This window comes from Lissotriton helveticus, chromosome 10 (genome assembly GCF_964261635.1).
Source record: "Lissotriton helveticus chromosome 10, aLisHel1.1, whole genome shotgun sequence".
Lineage (NCBI taxonomy): Eukaryota > Metazoa > Chordata > Amphibia > Caudata > Salamandridae > Lissotriton > Lissotriton helveticus.
The window spans coordinates 878652995-878666996 of record NC_136071.1 but is presented as its reverse complement, the minus strand read 5'-3'; the positions used below and the strand labels follow the sequence as shown (position 1 = coordinate 878666996).

Below are 14002 nucleotides of genomic sequence, written 5' to 3'. Positions count from 1 at the left end.
TTTTATGGTCATTTTTATATGTGCCGAATAAAGCTGAATTGAATTGAGTGAGCCGATGGAAGATGAGTGGTGTGCGTATGTGTGTATTTGTGTATTGATGCCTGCTTCCAGGGGGAAAAGATTGAATAAACAGATCTGCCCGGCTGAAGCTGCACTCTGACCTGCTTCTGCAGGATGATGAGCACAAGAGCTGGAGTCCTCACAGACAATTCTGCCAAGAAAAAGGACGGGTATTTCTCAGAACTTCGCAACAAATAACAGGCACCGATAACTGCATAAACGTATTAACAGTGATTAACATCCATTCCAGAATGGAATGTTGGGAACTGGCCAGTCAATCAAAATGCTTCCTTTGCGGGATATATCATATGTTACAGCCAGGCCAGCAAATGGATCAGTCTGGGTCTGGCAGCTCCCAACCGCTCTCCGATGTGCGGTGAGCGCATAGGGAGCACCTGAGAACAATTATCAGCCTCTCACTGTAATGAATGGGTAAAAAAATATCTCCCTTCTCCCTCACTGCTTCCTCAGACTCTAGCACCTGCCAGCTCGCATATGGCTGTCCATCTCCATTCCTTCGTTGGTGAGAGGGAAGCCTAATCAGCCAAAGAAACAGAAAAACAGCAACAAACCTTTTTCTTTTTTTTCTTGTTTGGTGGATTGGACTTTCCTTTAAAAAACAACAAGGGAAGGAACCCGGACAGCTGTATATGACACAGTCTGCTAAAGAAGAGGAGGGTGAAATGCAGTGGAAGGAAGGTGCTGTTTTCCTCATCCAGTCATTCTGATGAAAGACTACTCCTGCAGTTCTCCCTAGTGTGAGCGGTGGTGGTGGTGGGTGTTAGGCTAAACTGACCTTTTTGCTTGGTATCCAATGGGCGTGATAGACTTTTACATCTCTCACTCACCACACAAGTGACCACATATTCAATGAGGGTCAGTAGTAGAAGAGAGGATAGGGAAATGGGATAAGAGAAAACAGAGACACGAGTCTGTTGTTCACGGATGTCTGCAAGGTGTTGTTCAAGGATGTCTACAAGGTGCATCCAACGCTCTGCACCTTGATATAACGTTTGAAAATCCTGGAAAGCTAAACACACAAATAGTGAGTATCTCAAATACATGCAAACCACCTCACTCTTTGGCACTATGAATTCTCCTATGAAAGAAAAGTTATAGTCTATAGTTATGGTTTCTTCTTGACTTCAGTATAACTGCAAAATAACCAGCCCTGTTAATAAAATATCCTGCTGTTCAAGAATTCCAATGCCTTGTGCTTGACATTCATATATAGATGTGTGCAGCATAGTCCAGTCTAAAAATCCCTTTGTTCTGTCACAGGACTACCTTAGCATAATATAACAAACCCATGTCTCAGAAAAGTTCAGATAACTGTTCAAGAAATAGTACACATTTTGTTTTCATCAACCACACAACTTTATTGAATACTTCTCTGTATTTCTAATGCCCACTTATACAAATCCTTAGGAAACAACAGGTCTTGACAAGCAAAATCTGACATCCATAAAGCGAGGTCCTGCCCAACAGAAACATTGTATCAGGATTGCTTAACACACACTCAGTGAAATACAATGGAAATTATATCTGACAAACTAAGATGGCCATGGACAATTGGGAGCTGTAGTTCATTGTCAGCATGCAGGTATGTAGTGCATTCTCTGGGTCCACCCAGCCTTAGACTAGACAGTATCCTTAGCTGGATGCAACTTGCCGAGAGCTGATCTGGTGAAAGGAACTTAGAACAAACAAACATTGGGTACCAGTTACCATTGCTTGAGCCATACTAAGCTTTGTGCAGCATCTACAGCCAATTTGCTGAGGGTGCTAATAGCCATATTGTTCTTACCTTCAGAGTTAATCAGCCCCTCCTCCCCCGTTATTTACCCTCACCGTTGACTTAAGCTACTATCTGCTGGGAGGGCAACTAACTGCTGTTATTGCCTTGAGGCATGGGCCATGATGTTTAAATAAAGAGATAGCTGAACATCTTAGTGAAAAAATTGACTGAATTGAACAGCAGTTGTATTTATGCACACTTATGTTAAAAACGGCCAAATTTAAAAGCATGTGTTCATGCCCTTTTCTATTACTATGAAGGAATCACTTATGCTATTTTATATTATAAATAAGAGTATGCACTTGTTTCTACTATGTTCTATGTAGGGCAGGCCCTGAGGCTGCACTGCCCGTTCCTCCTGAAACCTTTGCAGTTCTTTTTTAAATCTAGGACAGGCTTCAGCTTGTGATACAATGCAGCATGCTGACAGCACCCTGTCACATACAATGGTGAATAATGACCATCTTTTGAACATCCATGGTTGTGCAACCTCACAAAATATCAGTTTTTTTTATTGCTCTGTGTACAGTGTTCAACAGAATTCTCTCTCATTATTGTGCATACAGCTATAAAATCCCCAAGTGATTTCACTTTAGGGTAAGTGCCAATAAAAAGTTGGTGTGCAATGAGAGAACTGCAAAACTCTTCCTAGAGATCAGTAATGGAGAGAAGAGAAAGGCAACGAGCTCTAACTTGGTCGACAACATTTTGTGCCTGGAAGATGGGAAAACTATAGACAAGTGAACTTTTGGGATATTTTGCTGATGTAAACATATAGTCTCATACATTCGTAGAGTAATGCTTGCTTAATTGTTTTGTGCTACATTACTAGCCATTGATCAGGAGTATTACTGCTTTGGGCGTTTAATACAAATTACTGCACGGGGTAAAGGAAACTCATTTCTGTGAGCCTAATTGGGTAGATGAACTCCACATTCTTATTTTTTCAGTGTTAGTAATCTCAACTCCTGAGGGCTGTGATTAAAAATGTCACAGAACTGTTATACACTTATGGGGTGATTGTGAAAAAATATTGTTTTGTGTGAGCATGCATAGACTTATATATGCAAATTGTTTTTATGTCATGCTAGTTCAGCTTCAATACAAGTGCTAAGATTCCATGTACTGATGTGGGCAGAGTTTTATTAGCAGTTAGTTGTGTCAGGTAGGAATGGTCTCTAGCACTGCTGACTGGCCCATGAGCCATAGGAGCGATATATCCTTCAACTCCTCCTTCATAGAACACGGCGATGTAATGAAACTTGAGAGGGCTCCCCTGCAAAGTACATGGGTGGGGCCTCCTCCGACCACACTCAGGAGCTTTCAGGACAGGGTATTGCCCTGCAGAAGGCCCCTGGATCTCTTGTGCCCCCCCACAGCAGGGCCTTTGTTACGCCACTGAGCGAACACTTTATAAGAAATCTGGGTTTGTTTGCTTTGCATGTATGGGTAGGTGCTTACTCCCAACTACTTTCAAAGCTCAACAGCTGACACCGAAGATACCCTGTCTCTGCCTAGTACTTTTTGATGGTGTTGTAGTGTTTTCTAGATTTTTTTATTTTGTGCTATAACATATTGACAATATATGTTGGATCCAATACGCAAATGTGAATTAACGTGATTACTGTTGGAAAATATTTATTAAGATGTATAGAAATTTATTTAAATATGTATTTCAGTTAGGCCACATTTATGTGCAGCAACCATTTTGGATAAGATGAATGCTCTTCCCTCTATTGTCCTGTTACCATGCGCAACTCCTCTCCCCAAGCTTTGGAGAGGAAAGACAAGCTGAGGTAATGGTTTTTTTCCCCTATTATGAATAGAAAGCTGTCGGTGAACTTTGTGTTCATAAACTGTTACAGTTCCAAGGTCCTTCCACAGTAGTTTTACTGCGTAGACTATGCCTACTCATCAGTATGAAACGCCATTGTAAAATGTATCATATTTTGTTAGAGCATCTCCGGATGACAATAGAATGTAAGGTTCTGGGTGATTTTCTTAAACTGGGATAGTGCTTAAGTGTTATAAGAATGACGTTCATATTTCTGATTTGATAGAGGTTGATACTCTAGATTATATTATGAAAAGTGTGCTAATTACTAATTGGTTATGTAAAAATTGTGCATAAGAACCCCTTAATGCTGGGGTTGAGCTAGATTTTTCATTTTTAATTTAGAGATGATGTCCATATTCTTTATAATTTTGCTGTCCATTTGGGACATTTAATATTTTTGATTCTCTGTATTAATATATATTTGAGAACCTTCATGGCATCGACTTTGTTCTAGTTATTATGACAATTCCTGTAATAAAACGCTTTAACTTTTGGTTGAACAAGCACTCAATTATTGAGTGGGTCCTATTACTATTGAAACTGTTCTGTAATTGAGGTTCAACAACGTCTATGATCCAGTAAACGGTGAAAGAACAGAAAGAGGGAAATCTTTGGTTTGTCCAAATATTTGAGGTATAGTCTTCCTACCACAATGGCACAGCTATTGGCTTCATTTTTAAATGTGTAACAAAACAAAGGAAGTCTAAACATAGGAAACATGCACAACATCGATATTGACAGTATTCTTGTTTGATACAAAGTAGCTTAGTATCTGTCGATGGAAGCCAATCAAGGAGAACCACTGTAAGAATTACAAAGAGTTCTCTTAGTTCTGATGTGCCGGTTCACAAAACTGACCATATTAAACTCGTGTCTCTGTAATAACTTCCTTACATCAAGATAGGTGAAGCTGTGCATCTTTGTTAAATCTTTCTTCAATGTGATTTAAACAGATGATTTATTTGTATTTATGTTGTCTTTAACATTGTTCGCTGTCATCTCCCTTGCTATGTTGATTTACATGTTCAACAGCAATACACCTAAAAACATTTATCCTAAATGAGTTTCCCATATTCATTTGTCAGTTAATGGCTGTGCATAATCTGAGAATTCCTCTGTAGTGTTTTTCTATTCTGAATTTACAAGCTCCATCAGCACTTCCCAAATATGCCATGTTCTGTTCATATGATTACAGTCATGCTAGGTCCAGTCCTCAATTATGTGTTTTTTTAAGAGCTGCTTTTAAAAGTAAGGGCCTAATTTTGACATTGGCACACAGAGGTAAGCCTTTGGGGATGGTGGAGGACTTTACCTATGCCATCCCGAGGGACCTCCACCCGCCAGATTTTGAGTCATCCGCCGGCCTTCGGAACAACTCTATACATTAGTAAAACAACCTAATTGAACTGCATCTGCCTTAATGTACTGCAGCATGACTGGTGCAATATGCTCACTGTGCGCTGCACAAACGTGAACTTTTCTAGCGATATCTGGATTATAATATAAATTTCAAAACAATATGAGATCCAATATCTCAGTTAACCATTCAGCTATTATTTTAATGGATATTGATTTTAATGTCAGAATCAACTACCTAAATTACAAACGACTTCGAGATAGCAGCACTTTTAAATGAATCCTGCAAAATGAGAAATATTGTAAATACTTAACTACTGCAGTAAGGAGACCCTGGCTAAAGAAACAGCTTTTGAGGCTACACATTTTTTTAGGCTATTTTGGCTACAGAACCAGTCTTTGGTTTATAACAAAATCTAATGGGAAAATGAAAAAAAGTTTAGAAGAATCACATTACAAACTTCATGAGCTAGTACAAATCAGATACATTGTAGCATGTTATGATAAACAGATGGTTTTGTTTAGAGTTTGGAAGACAGATTACCCCACCACAAATGGGACAACTATCTAGTCTGCCTTATTACAGATATGTTATATGCTAAGGCACTTAGAATAAGGGGGGCAGGATACATGTCATGTTTGTGACCGAGTGCCTGTCTGCCAAACTCTTAAATAGACCAAGTGTTACCTGAAAATAACCAGTACATTCTTCAGTGTGACATGATCACAAGTCACAAATTTACAGAATGTACTGTTTCCCTCAGAATTCTAAATACAGAAGAACAAAAATCTAGCCAATTGACTTCCTCCTTAACAGAAAGAATTTTACACAGATATGGAATGTTTGATCTGCAAACTGAGAATCAACGATACACTAACGTTTAAATACATTTATTTCAAATAGGAAATTGAAGAATGCCTCAGCTGTGACACTATTTTCCTAATGTACATTCTCCTTACCCAGGTGAGAAAATACATTTAATCAAATGATGAATCAGCAACATGAGTGTATATCTTAGATCTAGACTTATGGCATGTAGCAAATGACAATTTGAATCGGGTGCATAAAAAGCTGATAAGCAGTAAAGCAAGGTACTCCCTTTTTTCACAACAGTACGACAAAAGGGTGATCTGCGGTGAATGCACTGGTTTGGAAGAGTAGTATTAACGGAACATTTGTTATAAAAACGAACATATAGCTTATGTGAAACCTTGATCCTGACTTGGACTTGTCCTGCCTATTTTGAGAGAAGTCAGACAGCCGACAGCGAAGTTTCTGTGTGGGTGTGATATTGCATCTCTCTCGTATTTCTAATGAAATTTGGATGAATGCTTATCTTCAGGTCAGTGTTCATTACAACATTCCTGTAATATGACTAAGTATAGATGGATAGTCCACAATAATTGTAAATATGGATTTAATTTGTTGAAGAGTACATTTTTAACCCCATACTAGAACTGGATGCTTCTTTAAAAAAGAAACGTGCAATACAATGATTTCCCATCAGAATCAGATTATTATTAAACCTTAAATTAAAGGTAGATTTAAAGAGAAAGGTAGATTATCCTTTAATTCAAAAGCTCTTAAACTTGTTTTGTTGGCTTGCAACTGGACTTCGCTTTCTAAATAGCATTGCCTTTTTATTCAATGTTGGGATTAGTAATTTCCCTATCCAACAGTCATCTTTAAGACTGCTCAATTGTTTTCAGAAAACATTCTCTCTGTTTAGTTATTATTATTTTTTTAAAAGACACCTTGTACTTAAAATACTTTGGAGTGTTTCTTGCATTATGTTGATTTCTTCAATGTTCAAATAATCTCATATTTCGATAGAAATTCTGAAATATTTATTTGGTTGCAACTGTTATATATCTTTCAGGAAATACTTTTTCTTTGTAATTGTAATAGCTTACAGTTCCTAGTCTAGATACAACTTTTATAATGCCACAAATTCAGTCAAAATATTGAGGAAAATGAAATACAAAAACTCTAAACACAGACAAAATCCATTAAAAATGATTTGGAGTACAATGACCAGTAGTGTTAGTGATTCTAAACTGTGGATTCAGATTTTTAATTGTAGTGTTTCAAGTGTGAAAAATCAAGCTGTTGATAACATAGGCCAGTTTCATGCTTTCTTCCATTTTGAAGCTGACAACGTGATCACCACTGCTGTTGTTCCCTTGTAATACAGAATTGTGAACTTTTACACTGAAAGATTGAAGCTTTCCCAGTTACACTGGACGTGCAGTACTTAACAAAGGACAACGTAATTGTCCCAGGCTGCCTTACAAACTTTGTATCAACTTGTGCTATCTGAATAGAGTCTGAGAATGACTGAATATAATGTACTAGAATTATGAGAGAATCAGCGAATGTATTTTGTAGTAAAATGTTTCTTCTTGCTCATTTGGCATTGATATACATCCTTGGAATAATGTTTTTATGTAGTGAATGTATGAAATCCTTTGTCTAAAGTCCTATAAAAAAGGACCTTCTTTTCACTGTTAGAGATACCACCATTACCCCACCTTTGAAGTTGTATCGATGCTGGATTTTATATTGAACTTTACTGAGTTCTTTGGAATTATGACTTATGTACTATTATACTAATTTATTGATGGTCTAGCTTATGCATTTCTACCTTATAATCTTTAAGTACACTTTTAAACAATAGCCGTTGTCTGTCATTCTTATGGGAAATGTTATAGCTTTATTTTAATATGTAAGATCTACCGGAAAAGAGATAGGTCCAATCGAGGAGCACCAAACTCTGTACAGAGACTAAACTACTTCCAGTTCGAGCCATTGGCGCACATTGGGCAAGTAACAGGGAGAGACATTTGCGCGCCGACAGGACCAAATGAAACATTTAATACACTTGGAATTTAAATAAGCATAGCAATATTAGCAGCAGAACAATGTACGATTCTTTCTAAAAATAAAAAAATTTTGAAAGGAAGGAGAACACCTCTCAGGTGTTGGTGTTCTCAAGGCTGAAACAAGGCACCGTACCTTGCGGCCTTTTCTGCAACTGGATATTACCACAAAGGAATGGACAGCAGCAAGGGAAGACAAAGGGTGAGCAAAGAAAGGATTGAGGGTTGAGAAGCTTGGGGGTTCTCACCACGACAGCTTCCCTTCAAAACAAAGTGAGGGTTATTGGGAGCAGAAGGAATCAACAGGACAGGTAAACTAACAGCAACATAAGAGGACTGGCAGGGAAGAGAATAATGTAGAATTGAGGGTAATTAAGAGATGGTTCCTGATTGAGAGTCATAAAATATTAACATAGGTAGACATTGTGTGGAGAAAAAAGAAGATGCTCTCTTTTGAGGTGAAGGCACATACACATTTAAAAAACAAAGAAGGTATCATTAAACTGGTTGATTTTTGACTTAAACATAGAATTTTAGGTTCTCATTACTTTTAAAGGAAAACTGCATATTAGAAAAAATAATTTATTCGGTATTATAAGTGCTATTTTGTATTTCATATTGTTTCATTTCTGAAAAGTAACCTAATACCACTAGGTGTGCCACCTTGTTTGTATGTGCGTAAAGTACAGTGCTTGAGAATTTGTAGTGCAAAAACATTTTTAGCCTGGAGTTTTAAATCGGATGCAAAAAATCTTACATGTTTGCAATACAAGCATATGTATGTTTTTCAGTGCAAATCACATAAGGACCTTTTGGACATTTGATGAAACTGTTTTTGTCGATTGTCGTCTAACTCATAGTTTGAGCATTAACTAAATTAAAATATGCTCCCCTCTTTGCAAGAAGCTTTTGATGATTTCCTTGTTCTACTATTTTTCCATTGCTGATCACTGCTATCAAATCTGCATTCTGTACTGTAGAAAGACGGTGAGCGATAACAATGCAAGTCCTTCCTCTTCTTGCTTCTTCAAGAGCCTGTTGCACAACCTGAAAGTTTGAGAAAAGGATAAAGTGCATTATTCAAAGATTATGTAAATCAATCTGTAATGCCAAAATGATTTGGAGGGACTAATGATATACATGTTCTTTAGCTGTTGAGGTAAGCAGGGTTACAGAGCATGAAAGCATAAAATTCAATGGACATGACCACAACATGAATGAGTAGGCACATTTGTGTGACTTCAATCCCTATCACATTGTTCAAGAAGTATTTATTTAAAACAAATGTTTTAAAGAAACACCCTAATTTCTAAAAAAAAAAGTAGATATGCTTAATATTCCCCCCCCCTCAGATTTTTCAATAAATACAATCACCATTAATTTTTGTAAGCAAAGGCGACATCAGAGAATTATGTTACACAAATATACATATTTTCTATGAAGAGTTAAGAAGGGAAGGTGATGATGATGTTTTTTGTGAAGAGTACAAATGCCCCCAGTGGTATCCTTGTGCTACCGAGACGAAGCAGAGAAGGAGAGAGAACACAATGAAATGGAATAAAGGGAAAGAGATAAGGAAGGTACAGGGAAACTGTGGGCCTAATTTAGTGGTTGGCAGATGGGTTACTTCACAGCAAACTTGGCAATATCCTGTCCGCCTTGTTACAAGTGCCACAGGTATAACGCCCTTTTAATAAGGAGGACAGGATATCTGTCACATTTGTGATGGAGTAACCTGTCTGCCTAACCCTGACTAAGGTCCTAAAATGCCATCTAATCTGGAGTGCCCGCATCTTATGAACAACCAGAAGATTATGAGATGCTGTGGGAAGGGCATGAGAAGGGATGTAAAATAGGTATTTGTTTTCAAGATATAGAGGGCTGGTGAAATGGATAGCCCAGTGACAAAAGAACAAGTTACTTACCTTCGGTAACGCTTTTTCTGGTAGATACAATATCTACCTGTGGATTCCTCACCTTGTGAATATCCCCCTGCGTCAGCAACATTCGGAAATTCTTTTCGTAGCTTCACGCCGACGTGGACTCGGACGTCATAGAGGCACGGCATCGCTCGCGACTCCGCTTACGTCACCGACACCTATAATAGGCCCACGCCGGCCTGATGACATCAGTTCCGCCCTTTTTTCCGTGCCTTCGAGGCACACGGACGGACCAATGACGTAGACATATACACAGTATACGCAGTACAAATATCAAGGTAACACACACAGTGTGAGGCAAATGCAATAAAACATTTGACAATAAAATAAATACATAATAGAAACACTAGCATAGAAGAGTGGACAATGGGGAGGCGGGTGGGTCAGTGAGGAATCCACAGGCAGATATTGTATCTACCAGAAAAAGCGTTACCGAAGGTAAGTAACTTGTTCTTCTGATAGATACATCTGCCGTGTGGATTCCTCACCTTGTGAATAGAGTCCCACAGCAGTCCCCACTCCCAGGGGAGGGTGTCCACTCTTCTAGACCAGGAAATCCTGGAGAACAGAGCATGCAAAATGACCGTCCCTCCTCACCTCGGAATCCAAGCAGTAATGCTTCGCGAAAGTGTGGAGGAAAGACCAAGTTGCCGCCCTACAAATATCCTCTACAGGAACACCTCTAGCCAATGCAGAGGTTGACGACTTAGCTCTTGTAGAATGAGCCCTTATTCCCTCTGGTGGTTCCTTACCGGCCAAAGAGTAGCAGATCTTTATACAGAGGACGATCCATCTCGATAAAGTCCTCTTATGGACCGCTCTTCCTCTCTTGCAGCCAGCAAAGCCAATGAAGAGCTGGTCATCCAACCGACAGTCTTTAGTTCTGTCCAAGTAAAAAGACACCGCCCTCTTGGGGTCCAGACGGTGTAATTTCTCCTCCTCCTTGGAAGGGTGTGGGGGAGGATAAAAGGTAGGAAGGGTAATGGATTGACCAAGGTGAAAGGGAGTCACCACCTTAGGGAGAAAAGCAGCCCTGGTCCTAAGAACCATTCGATCAGCATGAATGGTCAAGAAAGGGGGCTTGGAACTAAGAGCTTGAAGCTCACTTACCCTCCTTGCCGAGGTTATTGCAACAAGGAAGACTGTTTTAAGAGTCAGAAGCCTCATAGGACATTTGTGAAGAGGCTCAAAGGGAGCACCCATCAGAAAGGTCAATACAAGATTTAAGTCCCACTGAGGCACAATAAAAGGAGTAGGAGGGAACTTATTCGTGAGGCCCTTCAAAAACCTTAAAACCACAGGAGATTTAAAAAAAGATGGCTGGTCAGGCAAACAGAGAAATGCTGACAGCGCTGAAAGATAGCCCTTCACTGTGGCAACAGCAAGCCCCTGTTGCGCCAGAGAAAGGGCAAACTGGAGAACATCACACAAATGGGCTCTCAAAGGGTCTACAGATTTCTCCCCACACCAAGTGACAAATTTTGACCACCTATAAGAATAGATGGACTTAGTGGAGTCACGCCTGGCTGACAAAATGACATCCACCACGTCAGGCGGGAGAGAAAAAGAACTCAGGTTGCCCCGTTCAATCTCTAGGCATGAAGGTGTAAGGTCTGGAGGTGGGGGTGTAGAACCTGGCCCTCCATCTGGGAGAGGAGATCTGCCCTGTGAGGGATACGGAGCGGCGGGTGAGAGGAGAGGTGGAGAAGGTCTGTATACCACACCCTTCTTGGCCAATCCGGGGCGACCAATATGACTTGGGCCCGGTCTTGGCGAATTTTCCTCAGAACCCGAGGAATCAAAGGTATGGGAGGAAACGCATAAAGGAGTTGCGAGCTCCAACTCAACTGAAACGCGTCCCCCAAGGCTCCTTGCATAGGATACTGGAGACTGCAGAATAACGGGCAGTGAGCATTCTCTTGAGTGGCAAAAAATAGTAAGTAACAAAGTTACAGCAAAGGCTACAGTCGATCCCAGAAAACCGTTAGCGTCGATGACGCGGAAAAAAGGGAACTGATGTCATCACGCCGGCGTGGGCCTATTATAGGCGTCGGTGACGTCAGCGGAGTCGGGAGCGATGCCGTGCCTCTATGACGTCCGAGTCCACGTCGGCGTGAAGCTACGAAAAGAATTTCCGAATGTTGCTGACGCAGGGGGATATTCACAAGGTGAGGAATCCACACGGCAGATGTATCTATCAGAAGTAAAATGCTTTAAAGATGGAGCGCTGAAAAATTGTAAACCAGTAAAGTCTGGAAAGAAGATGGGAGATAGCTGTGTATCGAGAAAGACTATATTATTTTTAGAACAGTTAGACAATTAGAAAATATTTAGGTAATCTCATATACAGAGAGTGGCAATAGTTAAATTGAGGCAAAATTACAGATTGGACCAATTTTCCATTAAGAATGGGGAAAGTAGAAAATGATTTTCCTGAGAAGATTAATGTAAAAATGGCAGTTAATTGCCAAAGACAGACTGGCATCGAAATGACACCAAGATTGTGGACTGAGTAAGTAGGGTGGGTGTGAAGAGAAGATTAGGTGGGCTAACAGAGAGAGAGAGAGAGAGAGAGAGAGGGCTTCCTACAATTAAGACCGCGGTTTGATCCAAGATCAACTAAGCTTCATCCAAGAAGCAATCCCTGTAAAGCAGTCCTGCAGGTAGTTCTGCTGGAGTTTGCCATTTAGTCTAAGCAGTATCTAGGTGTCATCTTTGTACAACACATGATTGAGCCAAATGATTTAATGACCTTGGCAATGAGAAAACATAGATCTTAAATAAGGTAGGTCTCAGTGAAGAGCCCTCTACAACTCCACAGGTAAGAAACTTGAACTCGGAGCTGAAAGGAAGGAGGTGGACTTCCAAGTCAATGCTTCATCCCAGATGTCACATTCACAAAGCCTAGCATTTAGGAAGGGATGTGAGGATGTATTAAAAGCAGCCAACAGATTAAAAATGATATGTGGGTAATACCCTCTGGTTGGAAGCCATAACAAGGTCATGGGCAAAAACAAGAAGAGCAGATTTGGTACTATGCAAATGTCAGAAACAAGACTGGGTGGCATCAAGAAGAAGATGGGACTCTAGATAGAAAGAGATTTGAAAACTGATACTTTGTTTTTAAATTATTTTGGAAGGAAGGGGAACAAGAGAAATGGGTTCGTAATTACTGAGAATATCAGTGGCTTTCCATAAAGGTGGAATAAGGACTGGCTTAAAAGACAAATCACAGAGATCAGTGAGAACAGGCACTATTGTTTGAGAGGACTGCAAAATAACAGAAGAATGCCAAGGATTAGGTGGGGATCCAGATATTATGCTGGGGAGATATTTCTCAATAGATTTTGAAGTGAGAATTCCAAGAAAGAAAGTTAGAGGGCAGAATGTGATACTAGCAGAAGAGAAGACCCAGAGTGGCCAAAAGTATTGGCAATGGTGGACACTGTCAGATGGAAAAAGTCAAAGAAGACAGAATTCTAATGTCAAGGAAAAGGAAGGAGCATTACACAGAAGGATGATGAGTTTAAAAGGACTTTAAAGACTTCAAAAGATGCATTATTGGCTTCCTTAATCTTGGGAACAGTAAAAAAGTGAGCGAACCTCATCATGAAACTTTGTGAATTCTCTGAGAGCTGCGTTATAATGAATTTGGACTTCTGAGGAGTATGTGTGACACCAGGCCATTTTGAGCATTTACAATGGCGTATCACAAGAGTAAGATCAGCGGTACACCAAGAGGTTGGGGGTTGCTATGAGTGATGATAAATATGTAAAAACATATGTATTATTTAGTAAAAGGTAAGTGAAATGCTCTCTAATGGATACACCTTTCTGCAGATTCTTCAGCTTGAAAAATTACCACATCAACTTCTCACAAGAAGCGTGTCAGAGACAGAACAGAGTGTTGAATTTTTACACCAAAATATTTATCCTCTGATTCTAAGTGCACAGGGCAAGTGTGAGGTATTTACCAAACCCAGTAAATATCAACACCATAGTAAATATCAACACCACGTTATTTCCCTCCCATTCTGAGTTTTCTTCTGGAAAAAGAGCGAATACACTTGGAAATGCTGTTTTGCTCACCAATTTCTGCATGTATCAGAGTTTACTTCATGCTTTTCCTCC

The 14002-nt window shown here is 39.7% G+C and overlaps 1 protein-coding gene across 6 annotated transcripts in view; it reads right to left on the bottom strand.

The window, feature by feature from the left end:
- Nucleotides 1–6884: 6884 nt before the first annotated feature.
- The window catches only part of LOC144784606 (ATP-binding cassette sub-family B member 5-like), a 1313284-nt gene continuing 1306166 nt past the window's right edge, over nt 6885–14002 (bottom strand). For all 6 annotated transcript variants that reach the window (XM_078663518.1, XM_078663516.1, XM_078663520.1 and 3 more), the window contains one exon: nt 6885–8978. In XM_078663518.1, the coding sequence (XP_078519644.1) occupies nt 8781–8978 (198 nt within the window). In that variant the 3' untranslated portion in view covers nt 6885–8780. The remainder of the gene's footprint in view (nt 8979–14002) is intronic.